Consider the following 18,499-nt stretch of genomic DNA (forward strand, 5'->3'; position numbering starts at 1 on the left):
GATACTGGGGTGGTAGTAGCCTAGTGGGTAACACACTCGCCTATGAACCAGAAGACCCAGGTTCAAATCCCACTTACTACCATTGTGTCCCTGAGCAAGACACTTCTCCAGGGGGACTGTCCCTGTAACTACTGATTGTAAGTTGCTCTGGATAAGGGCGTCTGATAAATGCCGTAAATGATACTGGTTGCAAGTTCATCATGATTATGTACTATCCCATCACAAATACTCCAGACAGCACATCTACTATGGACGTGGATGATTTAACAATTAAAAAAAAAAAAAAAAAACGCTTCAGGGGTAAGAACCATAGACAGCTCCTCCATTACTACAGTTCATCAGAGCTACTTGGGAAATTACATGACGTCTGTGTCTGGAAGATGTTCCTGTCTTGCATGGAATTGTACATAGATGAGTAAATCAGATTAGTAATGGAAATAAGCCACGTTAGTGAACTTCTATGTATGGGAGGATGGGTTCTATGATGCTCTGACATGAATAGTGTCTTCACATGCCCCCTGCCTGCTGTAGGGGTAAAGCAGGAAGACACAGACATTATTAATGACTTATCAGCATGGTTGAAAACACTGAAATGTTGGAAAAAGAATCATGTCTCGCCTTCCAGTGCAAACCCTTCTGACTAAAAAATATTTATATATTACAGTAAAAAATTCCATAGCTACTGAGATGGTATTTATAAGTACTAATGCCTTATATTGATTAATTGGGTTCTTTTAAAAAGTTAGACAGTTGGATGATGTTTCAAACCATGTGTAAAATTGTAAATCATCCCCATTTTTCTAATGTCTCCCTGCTTGCATTTTTAAGTTAAAACTTTAGTCATGAATTTGCAGGGTCTATTGCACAGATGCTGACATAGGATTGGACAGCTGGCTTTCTAGGGAGGGGGTTAGCATACAGTCACCAGTTTCACAAAGATTAAAGTAGGGTGTGATTAAAATGTTAATAACCTGAAAGAACAAGAACCACAGTCACATATGGACACAGAGAACCAGTTCGTTTCAACAGTTTCATATTTATTTCAGCACATTTCTGACTGCACCTCTTCAAAACCCCAGACTGTTAAAACATCTTTAAAGAGCTCAGTAGGCAAGCAGAATCTGCATCCTTGACTACACATCTAAAATGACATGTGTGGGACTGAATCGAACTCCAAATAGACAACAGTGGAACTGAAATGGAACAACTGTATCAAATCAAAGTGAAGATCAGGCGTAGCCGTGTTTCCCTAAAGTGCCACAACACTGCGGTCACCAGAACAAAAGAACTGTGTGACCTCACAGCTGTAGCGCTTTAGGGTCCTGGCCCAGAAGACAACATCTTTCACAAGAAAAGTTCTGGTATAAGCCTTCTTTCGCGGGCATGAATGCTGTACATGTTGACCTGTACACCATATAGCTACATACAAACACACACATATACCTCTAGCTCAACGAAGTTTAATAAGGCATATAGGGTAAAAATTAAAATTCAGCACAAAACAATATTTACTGTACAGTCATTTGTAAGGCAAATAAAAGGAAACTGAAAGAAAAACAAGTGCAGGGTGACATCAACAGTGTGTGACAGTCCTGGTATAGAGTTGTGTTGTACCTACACAGAAATGGGAACGTTGGGAACGTGGAAGTGAGGTGCGCTGCAGAACCAACACAACCATCATTTGGCAACTGGGCTTTTCAAAAAGTTACCCAACTCACATTCGGAAAATGAAAGCCCTCCCCTTCACACCTACCAGAGTAAGCAAGTCTTCACTTCATTCTAGAAGTGCACTCAGCTCCGTAGAGAAAATGAGGCTTATAGAGGAGGGGCTAATTCACTGGCATTATACCCATTTTCAGATATCAGATTTTCAGATAAACTGCATTAACATTTATTAACAATTATCTACAAAGAACATTCGTGAGCAAAAAACAAAAAACAAAAAAAAAAACACTGCCCGATAGCCACTTGAAACAGGCCTGAAACATGAGCTCAGATATAATATTAATTATCTACAAAGATTGGCTCCATGAAACGGGGAGGGGGAGGGGGGGTGTAATTCCTGACCAGGACACTGAACGTTCTGGTGGAGTACCAACAGACCTGCCAACTGTACCACACTACCAGATGCATCCTTTCCTCCTCCAGGTACCTTTAGACATGCTACATGGTCAATTTGCTGAACTAAAAACTGAATTCTATTTAAGAAGAAAAAGGAGAAGAAATAAAATCCTGGCAGCCTGCAGCGAGTTGCGTATGGAGTACCAGTCCTGAGAGATCTTTCCTATTCCTCAAACCTGAGCCAAATCACTGATCGCAGCGAACCCCTCCCAAAAAACTTTGTAGCGCTCATTTTCAAGAAACCAAGACATTTGAAACACAATAAATAAAAATTTCACATTATTCCTTACATCATTGACATCCACAGACATAATTAGGAATTTACAGCACTGTGGAATTCAGTGTCATCTGTCTTTAAAACAAGCATTCATTGGTCCATTTTTACATTTATAGCTCTTGTGTGAGTTGACTATGTAGTGAGATTTGTTATGTCATCTGCTGAGTAGTTTTGGCTTTAAGCGAATGTACTGGAGAGCGTAGGTTTGCAGTACGGCAAGCTGTAGTCCCACGACATGGTTCGCTTTTCTTCACAGTTTAAATTTTACACCCACAAAGTCCATTGACCATATAAAAAAATAAGTTATTGCGCATCCAAAAAAGTGCATCATTAATATATATATGTATGTATGGGTGATTGTGTGTGTGTGTATGTTTAAAAATATTTATTTTTATTTCTCCCTCCTCTGTCCTCTCTTTGTCAGTGTGAGTGTTGGTGAGTTTAGCCCACCGGCCTCTCTTCGTTTCACCACTAGCAGGGTGGGGAGGTGCTGTGAGTGTGTTTGTTGTGCACAAGTATGTACCAGCTAAGCTATCACCATTGGAACATCATCTGAGAAGCCGCTGATCATGGGAGCATCTTCATCATCGTCACCTTAAGAAGAAATGGGAGGTAAAGTGTCAGGCTACAGTATTGTTATAATACATACCAGTAAAACATTGTATTTCATTCTATTGTTTCCATACTGTTTTCCACACTGAGCCACGTTTCTGCTGGTACTCCTTAAAAGTAGCTATTTTTAAAAATGGAATATGAAGTTAATGTGATTTTTTTATCATGCACTTTTATAATGAAAGTGAAGTGATTGTCACACGTGATACACAGCAGCACAGCACACAGTGCACACAGTGAAATTTTGTCCTCTGCATTCCATGACAGGCACCCGGGGAGCAGAGTGTGGGGACGGTGCTTTGCTCAGTGGCACCTCAGTGGTACCTTGGCGGATCGGGATTCGAACCAGCAACCTTCTGATTACGGGGCCGCCTCCTTAACAACTAGGCCACCACTTGGTTTGAAATTATTGGAGAACACTCAGCATGTGTGTCGTGATCTGCTGTATGGGCTAATGTGGCATAGTGGGTAAGGAAACAGACTCTTAACTGAACGGTTGACGGTTCAAATCCTATTCTGTAAATCCTATTCTGTCAAGGTGCCACTGAGGCCCCCACTGCTCACTAAAGGTGATGGTTGAAGGCAGAGAACACATATTTAATTTTGTCACTGTGTGTGTGATATGATGTGTATCACAATAGCAAAAACAAACACTTTGGAAAAAGTTGGTTTTACTGTGGTTCTGTAGAGAACCAGGTCTCACCTAGCTCATCCCCTGAGGAGAAGATGGCGGAGCCAAGGCGGGAGTTGTAGTGGCTGTTGGCGAAGGCGGTGAAGCTGTGCTGGAGTCTACGATGTCGTAGGTAGAGGACGAGGAGTCCACCGCACACACCCAGCAGGAGCAAAAACAACACCGGCACCACCACGGCTGCCATGTCCCCTGAGCGGCCAGACACACTCGCTGCATCAGCTGCACCTGCACAGACACACACACACTTTTAAACTTTAGTGTATATAAGCACATGCACACACAGTTTCTTTCCCTGTATTCCTTGTATTCCTTGTATGTGCACAACCCCCTGCTCAGACCTGTCTCCTCTCCAGGCAGCGTGTAGCGCAGCAGGGCCGCCTCCCCACAAAGCTGTCCATTGAGGAGGCAGCGTGCACGCACTGAGAATGTGTAGCTGTGGCGTGGCTGCAGCCTGCCGATGCGAATGAACGTCTCGGTGGTGTTGCCCAGACAGGTGCTGGAGTTGGTCACACTGTCGTACACATGGACCTCATAACCCTGAATGGAAAAACCACAGAGAAAGGCACACAATCATACACATAACACACACAGCATAATCACAGAGGGGTTAATATTTGCACAACACTCAGTTCTGTCTGTTCACACGCATCATGAATCTTTCGTCCGACGATCACAAGGACAAAGCCAGCATTAGTGCACGTGCATAATGTTCTGTAGATCAGTTGCATGAAGCATCCTCTGACCTTTAGTGTGGCATATTCAAATTCAGTGCACAGACCTTACTACATGTACATAGCACTCATAATAATAACATTACTGCTTTCATTCGGGTAGTAAAATCAGGCTGCTAAAAAAAACCCTGCCCTTTTGGAATTATTTCCAAGTATAATTTTTATACTGACAAACATTAACAGATTTATTTTAAACTGGGTTGTGCAGAATGTGTGGATTAGAAGTATTAAATATGCAGTAATACATGTTAATGTAAAGTCACAAGCACGGTATACATGTACAAAAAAAAAATCATTTACTAGCTTCATATTAATTATTCAGGGTAATAAAGGTAATTGTAACCCCTAGTTAACCAGTCAGTAGTACCAGTCACCAGGTCCTTCCATGAAGTTACTGCATCAATAATGTGAAGTTAGGGGAGCTGTCTGTGGTGCTGATTCCTCGAGCCTACAGCAGAATACTGAAGCCTCGCTCACCCGACTCTCATTAAAGCTGCGCTCCTTCACTCCCAGGCTCTTCCAGTACAGGAAAATGTGGTCCTGTTCACTCAGGATCTTTAATGCATCAGGTGCCGGCAGTGGAACTGCGGACACACGTACACATATAGCACAAACATTATTTGGATTATTATTAAATATATTTAATGCTATCATTATATTATAAACCCTGCAACGTTTTATGGCCAACATGGCCAACAAATGATGCACTAACAAATTTACATGGAAAAATCAATCAAATTCAACTTGTGCCTGAATTAATATAATAACAAAGGAAGCAGTATAAAAACATGTAACCCCCAACCCAAGTTTCTCAATCTAGTTGCACTTATTATCAGGTGTGCTGGCTGGTTGTGTGTACCTGTGCTCAAGGTATAGCTGGCCTCCTTGCTCATGTTGCGCAGCCTAATGGTGATGCCATAGCGGCCCCCGGCCTCCAGATCTTTCAGTGTGTACTCCACTGTGTTGTTCTGCGTAGTCACCTTGTAGTTGCGCTCAGTTTTACGCACAGTGTCCTTTATGTGCACCACATACGTCTGCGATGACAAAGCATAAGAGAGATTTCTGAGGATATTCTTCTGAAAATGTTTCTGTATGATCCTGGTAAAATGCAATCATGAATCCAGATTTCAGGAAGAGTGTCACCAAATCATCAGTAACCAGCAATGCAGGTCGAATGCCTGCAAACAACTACTGTGCAACTCCTCTTTAAGACTATATTATAATGTTCTTTGTAAATGCAATAGATTTTATGATTAACCCCTCATTTACCACACCACACCCTCCTGTGCCTACCAATGGGGAGGTGGGGGCATCATATGGAGGTTGCCACTTCAGGGTCGCCTGGGTCTTGTCCACCCACACCTTATGGATATTTCTTGGAGGCAGCCGCTCACTTGGGATCATTTTCACCACTGCATAGTCTGATGGGGGTCCCAGGTAGGGAGCAATGACACGTACCTACATGCACACACACACACACACACATACATGAAAAATAACCTTTTGTCAGTAGATTTGGTTGTGAGAGATGCAGCTGAAGACATGTGAAGATGTGTCAGTTTAGTGAATCAGGCGGTAATGAAATTTAGGGAAGACCCACCAGGAAAAGGTACTGCTCATTGGTGTCAACGATGACGGCGAGATTGGTGCTGCTGCTGTTATGTGTGAAAGGACTGCGGTAAAGGTCCAGGAAGGATGTGGCATAAAAAATTCCGTAGACCTATGGATTCATAAAAAAGCACTGTGTATGTACAGTATTTTTTCTATACACACACGCGTGTGATGTGCTCAGTGCCAAGTCTCACCCATGCCCGTGGCCCAGTCCAGGTGCAGTCCACCATGCTCTGGTTTAGAGCCCGCACCTTCAGGCTGGGCTGTTCAGGCTGGGAGCCGGCAGTGTGTTGGTGTAGCAGAGACATCGGGCTGTCTCCATCATCAGTATGTGCCCAGACCCCCACCTCATAGTCTGTTCCTGACGTTAGGTTATGCACTACAGAAACACACAAAGTGGTTCGGAACGCACAAACATCCCAATAACTAGCCATATAAATACATGTGCATTGTACGGTCAGCTGTACTAAAACATTTATATTTATATTTACCATAAATAGTATCAGTAATACTTAGTACACAACTCAGTACTAATGGCGAGATTGAGCCTTGTTGTAATCTGTTGTGACAACTTTTTAGTACTACAGTAGAGCTGTACAATAAATCTAATCCAATCGCAGTGGTGACCTAATGGTTAAGGAAGCGGCCCTGTAATCAGAACGTTGCCGGTTCGAATCCCGATCTGCCAACGTCCCCACACACTGCTCCCCGGGCGCCTGTCATGGCTGCCCATTGCTCACTCAGGGTGATGGTTAAAAGAGGACAAAGAGGACATATTTCAAACAGCAAAGAGTCGCCATTTACCTTTCAACGTTTGAATATGGACAACAAAGTTCTTGCTTTCTTTTACATGGTTGTCAAACTGCCAGGATATCACCACAACAAACTCCTTCACCTGTGGATGGTCAAACACTGTAGTTATAAAAACACACATGCAGACACATAAACACACACACACACACAAATCGTACTGACTTCATATGCCTTATCAAAGCCGAATGTCAGAGACATGGACTCCTCTGTGATGCCATCCACCTCTACAGTGGGAGCAGGTAGAGCTACAGAGACAGAGAGAGTAGTGTGAGCTGAGCATCCCATCTCATTTCATCATCTCATCTCCATGCTTTCACACTCTTGCTCACCTTTCTGGGGGGTGATTGATTTTACAGCAGTCCAGTTCCCCATTCCTCTTCCTGTTACAGCGGCCACCTAACAGACAAGTATACATGCTCGTGATGGCTAGGGAGACAGGGAGTACTTCAGAAGTGTTCAGAAAGGTCTCCAGCCCCTCACTTGTTAAAGGGTGAAGTGTAAGTGTGATGTTTTTACCCTGAACCTGTAGAGGGCACTGGCCTGGAGGTTCTTCACTTCTGTGCTGGTGTCAGTAGTGTGCTGGGAGTACCATTCAGGACTGGTCTTTTCGCTGTACTCTACCTACAAACATATTCACATACACAGCTAAGCCACAACACTGAAACCATATGATTACAGTTCCACCTTCCATGTGTTGGACTTATTTGGCTGAAGTGCCTTGAACTTTTATTATCATGCTTTCACCATTGCATTGTTTCCACAAACATATTGTAACAAACTGGTTTTGGGAAGCGTGGGGACAGACGATCCCTTTTACCCCGGTCCTGCTTGTTAGTGTCTGCTTTGGAGCCCTGAGTGGGTGTGGAAGCACAGCTCGGACTCCGGTTGGGGTTTTTGGACCTAGGTGTGGTTCGGGTTTATTATAAATGACACAGACTTTGCACTGCTCTAACATGCTTCTCCTTTCCATTCCTTCTCTTACCCACAATTTCATGTTTTAACCCTATTGTGTCAAATGGGTCACATGTCATTTTGGACCATTACAATATACAAAGGCACAGAATGAAATACAGTACTTAGAGCTGAACCACTGCGAATTGCCCAATTCTGATGCTAAATTTAAAAAAAATTTAGGCTTAATTAAATTTAAACTTATAAACTCTTAAGCCTGATTGTGGACCCAAGCAGGATTTGCATCCCAGCAGATAATACTTTTACTTCCATATTTACGCATTATCATGTTTTTGTATTTTTGGTGTGATCACCAAATACACATGCAATAAAGCGATGTTTCATTGACAATTATTAATTTTGTCATGTAAAAGCAAAAACAGAACAGGGTAACATTCAAAGGTGTGCAGCTGTGAGATGGAGAGGTAAAAAATAAACCAGGTAACACACGAAGCAGTTATACAAGGAGCAACAGAAAGTGCTCGCTAAGTGCTATGCAATGCAAATTTCTATGCAAAGCAGAGCCTTGTTATCAAATTTTTGACTAACATGTGTCCAGCTAGGGGTGTTGAAATTGACCTCATAATCAATGCATTGCAATGCAAATATGGATGATTCTGCATCGATGCAGTGCAGAAAAAATCTATTCTATGATAATAACGTTGATTGTGCCGGTAGTTCCGGATAAGAATACAGAGCCACTCCAGGTACGAGTAAGGTCAGTAAAAACAAATCAGGGGGCATGGTGAATTTTATCCTTTATCAGACATATATTGTACTGATGACAGTGCACATGGTGGGAGACCAACTGTGTACCCTTTTAATTGCTGTTTAAGCAAAAACATAATTAACATATTTTACTATCCTAAAACAACATGCCTGGTGTGGATGTTATGTGTCAGATAATCAGATTTACTCCCAAAGCTGTCAGGTTTTGTATTTTCACTGAAATACTGGGTTGATCCAAATTTTAAAAGATATTGAATCTGAAATTGACAACAGGGAGGTTTGCCACCTGTGTTTTGGGATGCTGGAAAGACAGTTTGGTGAGGGAAGATTATCTCAATTACTTCCTTTCTTAAAAAAAACAGGCAACAGAAGTTCACTCCACACTACAATCCCAACTGAAAATCCTTCAAGAGCAACATAATAAGAACAATTGGCAGAAATTAAGTAATGAAATTAAAAACCACACAATAAATAAGTGAAAGTGAAGTAATTGTCATTGTGATGCACTGCAGCACAGCACACAACAAAATGTGTCCTCTGCTTTTAAACATCACACTTGGTGAGTGGTGGGCAGCCATGACAGGCGCCCGGGGAGCAATGTGTGGGGACGGTGCTTTGCTCAGTGGCACCGGGATTCGAACCTTCTCATTACGGGCCGCTTCCTTAACCGCTAGGCCACCACTGCCCCAAATACAAAAGAAATGAGTTTTTCTCAAACAAAGATATCATGAGGCTGGCAGCTAATCAGTGAAAATAGTGGCTAGAAAAGTACTGCATCTTGTAGCCAAAGCACTAATTTCTATAAAAACATATACTCTAGAGCTCAAGACCAAAACAATAATGAAATAGATTCCCTTCTGAATTCCATTGATCTTCCCTCTGTGTCTGAAATACAAAATAATGTGAAGAGGAGGAGATTTGAGCAGCAATTTCCAAACTTTCTATATGGTTTAAGAAATGTAAAGAACAACTGGTACCTATTCTATTCAAGATATTTAACTGGATAATGGTGAAGGGCCAGATAGCCACACATGGTATGAGGCTATCATTACAGTTATTCCTAAAAAGGGGAAGGACAGGAAAGATATTCTTGAGCGAGGGATAAGACAAGGGCATCCACTTTCATCACCACTGGTGAAATAGGATTCATATAGGACTCAGTATTTTAGAGGAATTGTGGTTGAAGTGAATGCCATGTTTTTGGGATTGTCAAGTACTTCGTAAGTTATTATATAAATATTTGGAGTTAGCACTGGTCCTCTTGTTATCCCACATGCTTGATGATCTATACTCGATGATGATCTAGCCATTCCCTCCCATTTAAAAAAAACATTTTGAATATCATTTATGAAATCTTCATAATACTGACATTTTGTTTAAGATTGCAAAAAGCAAGCTATTGTAAATACTGGGCCAAGTGGATTGTGTATGCAGGCTCTTTCGACCTTAATTCGTTTGTCTTATAGATAGTGATTTATATTTTTTTGGTATGAAAATGTCTATACTTGATTAAGAATTCTGAATGATCTCTTTTTTTTCTTTACAGTTTTTAGTTATATGAAAAAGATTGTGATTGATGGAAGAATTGTAAATATGTAATATATGTTTGTCTATTTCAATAAAACTGTAAATTATTAAAAAGAAAAAAAAAATAGTATGGCTGTTCTTTAGACCTGTCACTCACAATGTACTCTCTGATGAGGCCATGAGCTTCAGCTGGTGGAGTCCAGGACACCTGCACAGCTCCCTCTTCCTTCTTATCACACGAGAGCTGGAGATTACGCGGGGGGTCTGGCACTAACACAACAGAATGCACAGCATGTTCACAAACATAAACCAAACACACACATTCATACAAATGTATCCCACCAACAAAGGTTCTTGCGGACTCACATCCCTCAGGTGTGCGGAGATTCAGCACATCGTTGGTTTTGTGCTGCTTGCTGAGACACTGAACCTGAACTTTGACCTGGTATGTGGTGTCAGGTTTCAACACAGTCAGAGTGTAGCTGCTCTTGTTGCTGTGTGTGTCCATAAAGCTCCACTGCTGAGAGCCAACCAGCCTGCAGAAACACACACAGACAGGTTTATCTTTGATTAAGACTTGCAATAAGTAGGCAATAACTCTCACTACAGTCAGAACTCTTTTATTAAAAGACAACCCAATCAGCCATAACATTATTTGTATGTGATCAACATGACACCCAAGAGATATATTAGTCAGCAAGTGAACATTTTGTCCTTCAAATTGATGAGTTGGAAGGTGAAAAATGGATGGATTGATTTGAGCGACTTTGACCAGGACTCTTGTGGGATTTTCCTAATCTGCAGTTGTCTGGAACCACCAAACATGGTTCAAGGAAGGAGAACTGATGAACTGCCAACAGAGTGATGGGCAGCCAAGACTCTGTAACTGGGAGTGCAGCATTGGAACTGGACCACACAGCAATGTAAGAACTTTTTTTTTATTTCACGTGTGTGCGTCACTTTCCTGGGGAAGGTACAGCAGCAGGATGCACTATGGAAAGAAGTAGGGGCAATGTTCTATTATGAAACCTGGAGTCCTCATTCATGTGGATGTACCATCTACCTAAACATCAATGATGACCAAGTTTTTTAACTGTATTCCCTGATGGCAGTACCCTCTTTCAGAAAGATCTTGCACCCTGGCTCAAGAATGGCTTGAGGAACACAACAAGACTGAGGTGTTCACTCGAGTTCACTCCAAATTCTCCAGATCTCAATCCACAGAGACACCACCCTGTATACACAGGGCTCTAGAGTGTGGATGCACATGCAACCTAATCTCTCAATGGTGCGACAAAAAATAATCTGAGGTCACACCGGTGCAACTAGCCATTCTGAACATTTTTAACATTGTTTTTCATGGTCAAAGGTTTTTTCCAGTGCAACCAATATGCTAGCAGTAGCCTCAGTTTTACCTCCTCAGCATCCCTTTTTGCACTAATCGAAATGAATCCCCTCTCATTTACAGAACGAGCCTGAGTAAAGGGATAGAATCTAATGCTGAAAAAGCTCAGTTCAGCAACAGGCAGCAGCAGATAATCAGGCTGAGATGATAATCAAGTTTAACCTTTCCTACAATATTGCAAAAAAAGACATTCACATCTGCAAAAAGTTAGTCTAGAGCCCTGTTACAGGATCTGCTACTAAAAATCATATTTATGCATGATTTAAAACAGAAGTGTGTAAAGGCTGATACCTGTAGAACACCTGATAGGAGCAGGAATCTGCAGGCAGGTTTTTGGGGCGGGACCAGGAGAGGGTGATTGCACCAGAGAAATCAGCACTCCACTGAAGGTTCTGTACCTTATAGACCAGAAGCTCAGCTTCACAGGGAAAGAGATATAAAAATAGAAGAAATTTCACATTTTTCTGTTTTTGCTGGAAAAATTAAATGAACAGATGAGATATTAAAACAATGCACTGTTCAGTGACACTCGGACACATCTCTTAGTTATGTGTAACTTTCTTTTAAATCAATGTCTATAAATATAAGCTATATTTACTCTCTCACTCATTTTGCATAAAGACTTAGTCCTTCTCAGGGTCGTGGCTGCCATCTGCCAGCCCAACGCATGGCACACACACACACACACACACACACACACACACACACACACACACACACACACACACTTTTCACATACGTTCACTGGTTCACACCTAAGGACATTTCAGCCTATTTACCTAATGTACATGCCTTTGGATGGTGATAGTAAACCAGAGAAACCTAAAAGGACCAGCACAACTCATGCAAAGCATGCAAACTTCCAATTCCCAACTCCTCACACTAACTGTGTGGCACAAAATGATGTCATAAAAATATAGAAATTGTTATTATAGACCAGGGGTCGGCAACCCGCGGCATTTTCATCCTTACACTGTGGCTCCCTGTGAGTTTGGAAAATAAATACTAATTTAAGTGTATTAAATGTGTATTAAATATCTGTTGTTATGTTATTGCAGTTCAAAATTAAAAAATTCTTGTGATCTTGTAAGATTTAAATGCAATAAATCTGCACACTGCAATCTTCGCAAACTTCTTCGTCACTATCAATAGTCTTTTTAGTTTGCAGCATGTATACATGTTTGCTGTATGTATAAAAAGTTTGCCTTTTTATTTCATTTGAACAAGATCTTCAACTCAGACGTAGAGCTGTAAATGTTCTCAACAGAGTTCTAAATATTCAAAACACTTTGCATAAATTCAATTTCACAAGCAACACATTAGCCTAGTTTTTTTTATACATCACATCCATAAAAAATTATATATGCAGTATTATATTCATTTTACATGTCAGCTTCACTTGACATAAACCAGGCTTCAGTGTTTAGTCTGACAGGACTCACCAGTGCAGTTGTCCTCATCACTTTGGTCGGAGCAGTCCAAAAATCCATCACACCTCTCACTGTCTGCCACACAGGCTTCTCCATCCAAACACACGGTGCCATTCACACACAACAGCTGTGTGCGTGCAGCTGACACACACACAGAAAATACAAAGCAAATTAGGAGTGTGTGTGTGTGTGTGTGTGTGTGTGTGTGTGTGTGTGTGTGAGAGAGAGAGAGATAGAGAGAGAGAGGAAAAAAAAAACAAAAACTCACAACAGTTGGCTTCGTCTGACCCATCAACGCAGTGTGAGTGTCCGTCACAGTGCTGCCAGGCTGGAATGCAGGTGTGGGGGTGGAGACAGGCAAACTGGCCCATACTGCAGCGGGATGGTGATGGTGGAGACTGGGTGGGGATGCCTGAGCTGTTGGAGGCTAAGCACAACACAAAACAAAGATGAGTGAACACATGAAAACACACACACACACACACACACACACACACACAAAGGGGCAGTGGTGGCCTAGTGGTTAAGGAAGCGGCCCCATAATCAAAAGGTTGCCTGATCCAACAAGGTGCCACTGAGGTGCCACTGAGCAAAACACTATCCCCACACACTGCTCCTGCGGTGCCTGTCATGGCTGTCCACTGACAATCACTTCACTTTATTACACACACACAACTGAGAGCTGAAGTATGAGCAACTGTACCTGTTGGACAGCCAGCCTCATCAGTGCCATCAGGGCAGTCTGCGAAGCCGTCGCACACCCAGCTGTTGACAATGCAGGCACCTGAGCCACAGTGGAAGCGATTGGGGGCACAGGAGCTTGGGTTGGGAGGTGGGGTGTGGGGGGCAGATGCACCTGAATAAAGGGACAGAAACCCAGGCTGAACATTATCCTAAAAGAGCTTCAATAATAGAATGAATTTTATACCCATTCTTAACTTACACAATGCCAGCTAAGGGCGAGCACATCAACACAAAGGCCTCTGCTAGACTGATGCAAGTGGTTTGATGCATTAAAGGTTAACACCTTAGACAGTTGTAATGTCCTGACTGCCCACCTGAGCACTGGGTCTCGTCTGACCAGTCTCCACAGTCGTTGTCTCCATCACACTTCCACCAACTGGGCACGCAGCGTCCATTCTTACACTCAAACTGGAGGTACCGCGAGCAGCCAGATGACTCTGGAGAAGATCCTGCACGAAATGCACTGATGTCAAGTAATGGAAAAATCGGAACATTCAGGACACAAAAAGACAGACAAACAAATAAATAAACAAAATACATTTATGGCATTTATCTGACGCCCTCATCCAGAGCTACTTAGAACCAGTATTTACAGGTTGTAAGCAACTCAGGGTTAAGTGTCTTGCTCAGGTACACAATGGTAGTAAATGAAATTAGAACCTGGGTCTTCTAGTTCATAGGAAAGTGTGTTACCCTCTAGGCTACTACCATTCTAAAAACTCACCGCAGTTGGCCTCATCAGAGTAGTCCCCACAGTCATCCATTCCATCACACTTCCATTCCAAGCTCACACACTCTCCATTGGCACATTGGAAGTTATAGGCATCACATGTCTTCTCAAACTCAGGGCGGGAGGCTGAAAAATGTACACACACAAATTTTATACATATATACAGACACACACACACACACACACACACACACATATATATATATGTGTGTGTATGTATAAGTCTGTTATAAAATTATAACCACATGATAGTGAGTTTATGAAGCAGGATGAATATAGTGTATTATGCTGTGTATTATAGTGTATCATGCTGTGTTTATGGGGTCCAGGCTTGTGTGTGTAAATGTTCTGATTAAATGACCAATACTCACAACAGCCAGCATAAACAGGATCCTCATCTGAGCCATCAGTGCAGTGGCGCATCCCATCACACACCAGTGACTGGAACAAACACTGTGCTCGGTTCTGACACACAAACTCCATGTAACGTGTGCACAGAGGGTCTGCACAAAACAACACACACACACACACACGTCAAAAGCTATACAGTGTGTGTGTTCATGAGCCTAATAACTGAAAAGCTGCTCGGCAAAATTAGCACAGCACACAGTGCACACAGTGAAATTTGTCCTCTGCATTTAACCCATCACCCTGAGTGAGCAGTGGGCAGCCATGACAGGCACCCGGGGAGCAGTGTGTGGGGACGGTGCTTTGCTCAGTGGCACCTTAGTGGTACCTTGGCAGATCGGGATTCGAACCAGCAACCTTCTGATTACGGGGCCGCTTCCTTAACCACTAGGTCACCACTGCCCCGCACATTAGTTTGACCCTTTCCTATCACGTGGCGCATTAAGCGCAGATCTTCGCACGAACCTGCCAGTTTTTTACACTGGCTTGTGCAGTAAATGAGTGGCCATGTATGGCAAGCAGTCAGGGCCAAAAATCTCTAGGTTCATGGCGCATTTTCATAGGTTGAAACAGCCTTCCGTCTGAAAGCGGGGTTCTAAACACTCGCACTTCTAATGATTCAAATTATCTCAGTCCTGTGCGCTTCATAATAAATAAAAAGTTGAACTGTCAGGATCCAACCAGTAATGCAGAAAGTCAGACCACACCAGTCAAGGCCAGATCTCCTGCGCTGCCAGTGATGCACCCAGCTGCTTCAGTACTCCTGTTTTTAAGTGGCTGCCTGAACAAAGGGGTACACTTGTTTTATTCTCCTTAACAATCTCCTTAGTCCTTTGGCAATATTCACTGTGGGGCAGGGGTGGTCTAGCGGTTAAGGAAGCGGATCCGAAACCAGAAGGTGCTACTGCGCAAAGTACCATCGCCACACACTGCTCCCCGGGCACCTTTCGTGGCTGCCCACTGCTCATATTATTATGTGATGGGAAGAGGTTGTATTTCATTCATGCATTTTCATTGCTTTGTACTATGAGATATAAAGAAAAGGATCAAATCATTAAACATGCACACTTCAGATACACAAAATGCACATATCTCAAACATTTTATTCCAGTGTGATCACGAAGTACAAAAGGAAGGTTGCAGCTGTTTGCAGTGAAGGAGATCCGTCCATGACTTTCTGATTGTGTAAATATTAACACTGTAATGCCTTTTTTATGTCGGATTCTGATGTATTCATCTGGTGCTGGCCCGACCCGTTTGTCAAATATTGGTCAATGTGGCCCCTGAGCTAAAAGTTTAACCACCCCTGTTATAGAAAGTAAATGTATTTACATTAAAGGTACATAATACTTCTAGAGATACTAATACTACTACTACTACTAATAATAATAATAGCTAACAGTGAGACTGAAGAAAGCACTATATAAACATTGTGAAAGTGAAGGTATTGTCATCACTGCATGCACTGCATCACAGCACACGTGTAACACAACAAAATGTGTCCTCTACTTTTAAGCCAAGTGGGGTTTGCTCAGTGGCATCTCAGTGGCAATATTCTGATAATGGGGCTGCTTCCTTAACAGCTAGGACACCACTGCCCTAGTGACAGGTGATTTGGGTGACTTTAACAAGTGCCAAATTGTGATGTACAGACATCTTGGTCACAGCATCTCCAAAACTGCATCTATAGGAATTTCTCTGGTCTGTAGTGGTCAGAACCAGCAAAAGTGGACTGAAAGAAATAAGAACTGCTGTGTATAGCAATTATTGTAATAATCAGCCAATTATAAGGCCAACATTAATAGTTTTGCTCATATTACCAGTCCTTACATCACAAATCTGCCATGTTTTTTTATGTCACTGAGGTGGTCATCCATGACAAATGTGGTATCTTCCAGCAAGACAACAATAAAAAAGTACACCCCCTGATGTTTCTGCAAAGTAACTGTAGCTCTGGATTGAATTCTAATTCAAAGTAAACTGCAATCCAATGCTCGACAATAAAAAGAAAAAAAGGCAAGTAAAGTTTAGCTGAAGTGAACTTATTTTATTTCTGCAGAAAAAATAAAGAACCGTGTCAAAATAAATCTAGTTTTACTCCAAGATTCCCCTGGACTGAGAGAACAGAATAGGAAGGAAAGACTGACCACAATGCTGCTCATCAGCGCCACCTGGGCAGTCTTCAACGCCATTGCAGTGAGCACTGGAGGGCAGGCAGGAACCGTTGGAACACAGGAAGCCATTACAGCTGTCACCCTCTGTGTCAATCATAAATGAACACTTAAGACATCTTCATTTAAAAAACGGAAAACACACATTTGTTTTTTTCTTTGTGAGAACGTTGACAGTGTATCAATTGTACATCTAATATTAAGACAGTCTTCCAATTAGGGCTGCACGATTATGGCCAAAATGATAATCAGGATTATTTTTAATCAATAATGTAAACAAGAAAATTAATAATGATTATTCATTATTTTAGGTAAAACACCTTTTTACTATAAAAACCAGCCTGTCAACATTTTTTGGTTTAAGAGATGACAGAAGGCAGGTTACTATAAAAATCCAGAGCGACTTACAGGGACAGTCCCCCTGGAGCAACTTAGGTTTAATTGTCTTGCTCAGGGACACAATGGTAGTAAGTGTGATTTCAACCTGGGCCTTCTGGTTCATAGGCGAGTGTGTTACCAATTTGGCTACTTCCACCAGTCCTACTGCTAATGCTTAACAAGAAAGGATATTACAATTCAGATGGCACTAATGGCTCTACAAGGACTTCTTTAAATACTTTGCTTTGTACTGGCTATTATTGATCTAGATTATTTAACTGATTATTTCAGGCAAAAAATCTTAATTAAATTATAATTCTTAAACTGAATTTACCACAGTGCTCCTCATCCGATCCATCCTGACAATCATCATCCCCGTCACACACCCAGCGCTGAGGGATGCAGTGACCTGTGTGGCAACGAAAACTACCGCTCTCACACGTATGGTAGCCCACTGGCACATGGTGGAGAGGAGAGAGAAAAAGAATGACGCACAGTTCAAAAGCACAACTGTCATCAATTTCATGTCTAAGACAGATACATAAGTATTGCATTTTTGAGATGGTCAAGGTTTTTATTTGAATAATCTATTTATTGTCGGTTATTTATTGTTTTATTAATAGATGAATTGCATAAAAAGAAAAGAAAAGCATTCATTTCCAACTTAATTAAAAAACAGAACTAAAATCTTTAGAAAATGCATTAACATGTTGCTCCTTGAGCTATTGTTATAATAATAATAAAATAAAAATGCACTAACAAAAAAATGTATGCTTGACATCTGCCAAATATATAGACTTTTAAAATAAAGTGATTTGTATATATGTGTAATACTATTCTATATGCTTGTTATTTAAGTCTATCTTATTGTATTCCTGTCTTTAACTATATGCCTCACTGAGTCTTTTCTCTTATCTTATTATTTAATTTGATTTTACATAACATTCACAATCTGCTACATACTGTGTCAGTTCAGTATCCATAGACTAGGTTGCCAGTGACCAATTTTTTCTTTGCACATGCGCACCCATGCTGCCCTGACATCATGATTGCATGAGCACCAGTCAGCAAGCAGACACACCAAGGACCTCTCGCTCACGTCCCACATATGTGGGTGTGGTAGAATTTAGAGTTCACAATGACTTTGAAGTTAGTTCTTTATTCGAATTT

The 18,499-nt window shown here is 41.7% G+C and overlaps 1 protein-coding gene across 1 annotated transcript in view; it reads right to left on the reverse strand.

Moving 5' to 3' along the window:
* Positions 1–1,444: 1,444 nt before the first annotated feature.
* Positions 1,445–18,499, reverse strand: part of sorl1 (sortilin-related receptor, L(DLR class) A repeats containing) — a 51,225-nt gene continuing 34,170 nt past the window's right edge. Inside the window, exons 26-48 of the mRNA XM_028966593.1 lie at positions 17,664–17,783; positions 16,928–17,038; positions 14,744–14,875; positions 14,367–14,498; positions 13,957–14,091; positions 13,602–13,754; positions 13,167–13,325; positions 12,911–13,039; positions 11,760–11,886; positions 10,430–10,599; positions 10,221–10,333; positions 7,373–7,477; positions 7,186–7,252; positions 7,019–7,101; positions 6,848–6,938; positions 6,238–6,422; positions 6,033–6,152; positions 5,726–5,890; positions 5,292–5,466; positions 4,910–5,016; positions 4,040–4,238; positions 3,714–3,926; positions 1,445–2,992 (exon numbers count right to left, since the gene is read on the reverse strand). Of these exons, the coding sequence (XP_028822426.1) occupies positions 2,925–2,992; positions 3,714–3,926; positions 4,040–4,238; positions 4,910–5,016; positions 5,292–5,466; positions 5,726–5,890; positions 6,033–6,152; positions 6,238–6,422; positions 6,848–6,938; positions 7,019–7,101; positions 7,186–7,252; positions 7,373–7,477; positions 10,221–10,333; positions 10,430–10,599; positions 11,760–11,886; positions 12,911–13,039; positions 13,167–13,325; positions 13,602–13,754; positions 13,957–14,091; positions 14,367–14,498; positions 14,744–14,875; positions 16,928–17,038; positions 17,664–17,783 (3,059 nt within the window). The 3' untranslated portion in view covers positions 1,445–2,924. The remainder of the gene's footprint in view (positions 2,993–3,713; positions 3,927–4,039; positions 4,239–4,909; positions 5,017–5,291; positions 5,467–5,725; positions 5,891–6,032; positions 6,153–6,237; positions 6,423–6,847; positions 6,939–7,018; positions 7,102–7,185; positions 7,253–7,372; positions 7,478–10,220; positions 10,334–10,429; positions 10,600–11,759; positions 11,887–12,910; positions 13,040–13,166; positions 13,326–13,601; positions 13,755–13,956; positions 14,092–14,366; positions 14,499–14,743; positions 14,876–16,927; positions 17,039–17,663; positions 17,784–18,499) is intronic.

This window comes from Denticeps clupeoides, chromosome 2, assembly GCF_900700375.1.
Source record: "Denticeps clupeoides chromosome 2, fDenClu1.1, whole genome shotgun sequence".
NCBI classification, from domain to species: Eukaryota; Metazoa; Chordata; class Actinopteri; order Clupeiformes; family Denticipitidae; genus Denticeps; species Denticeps clupeoides.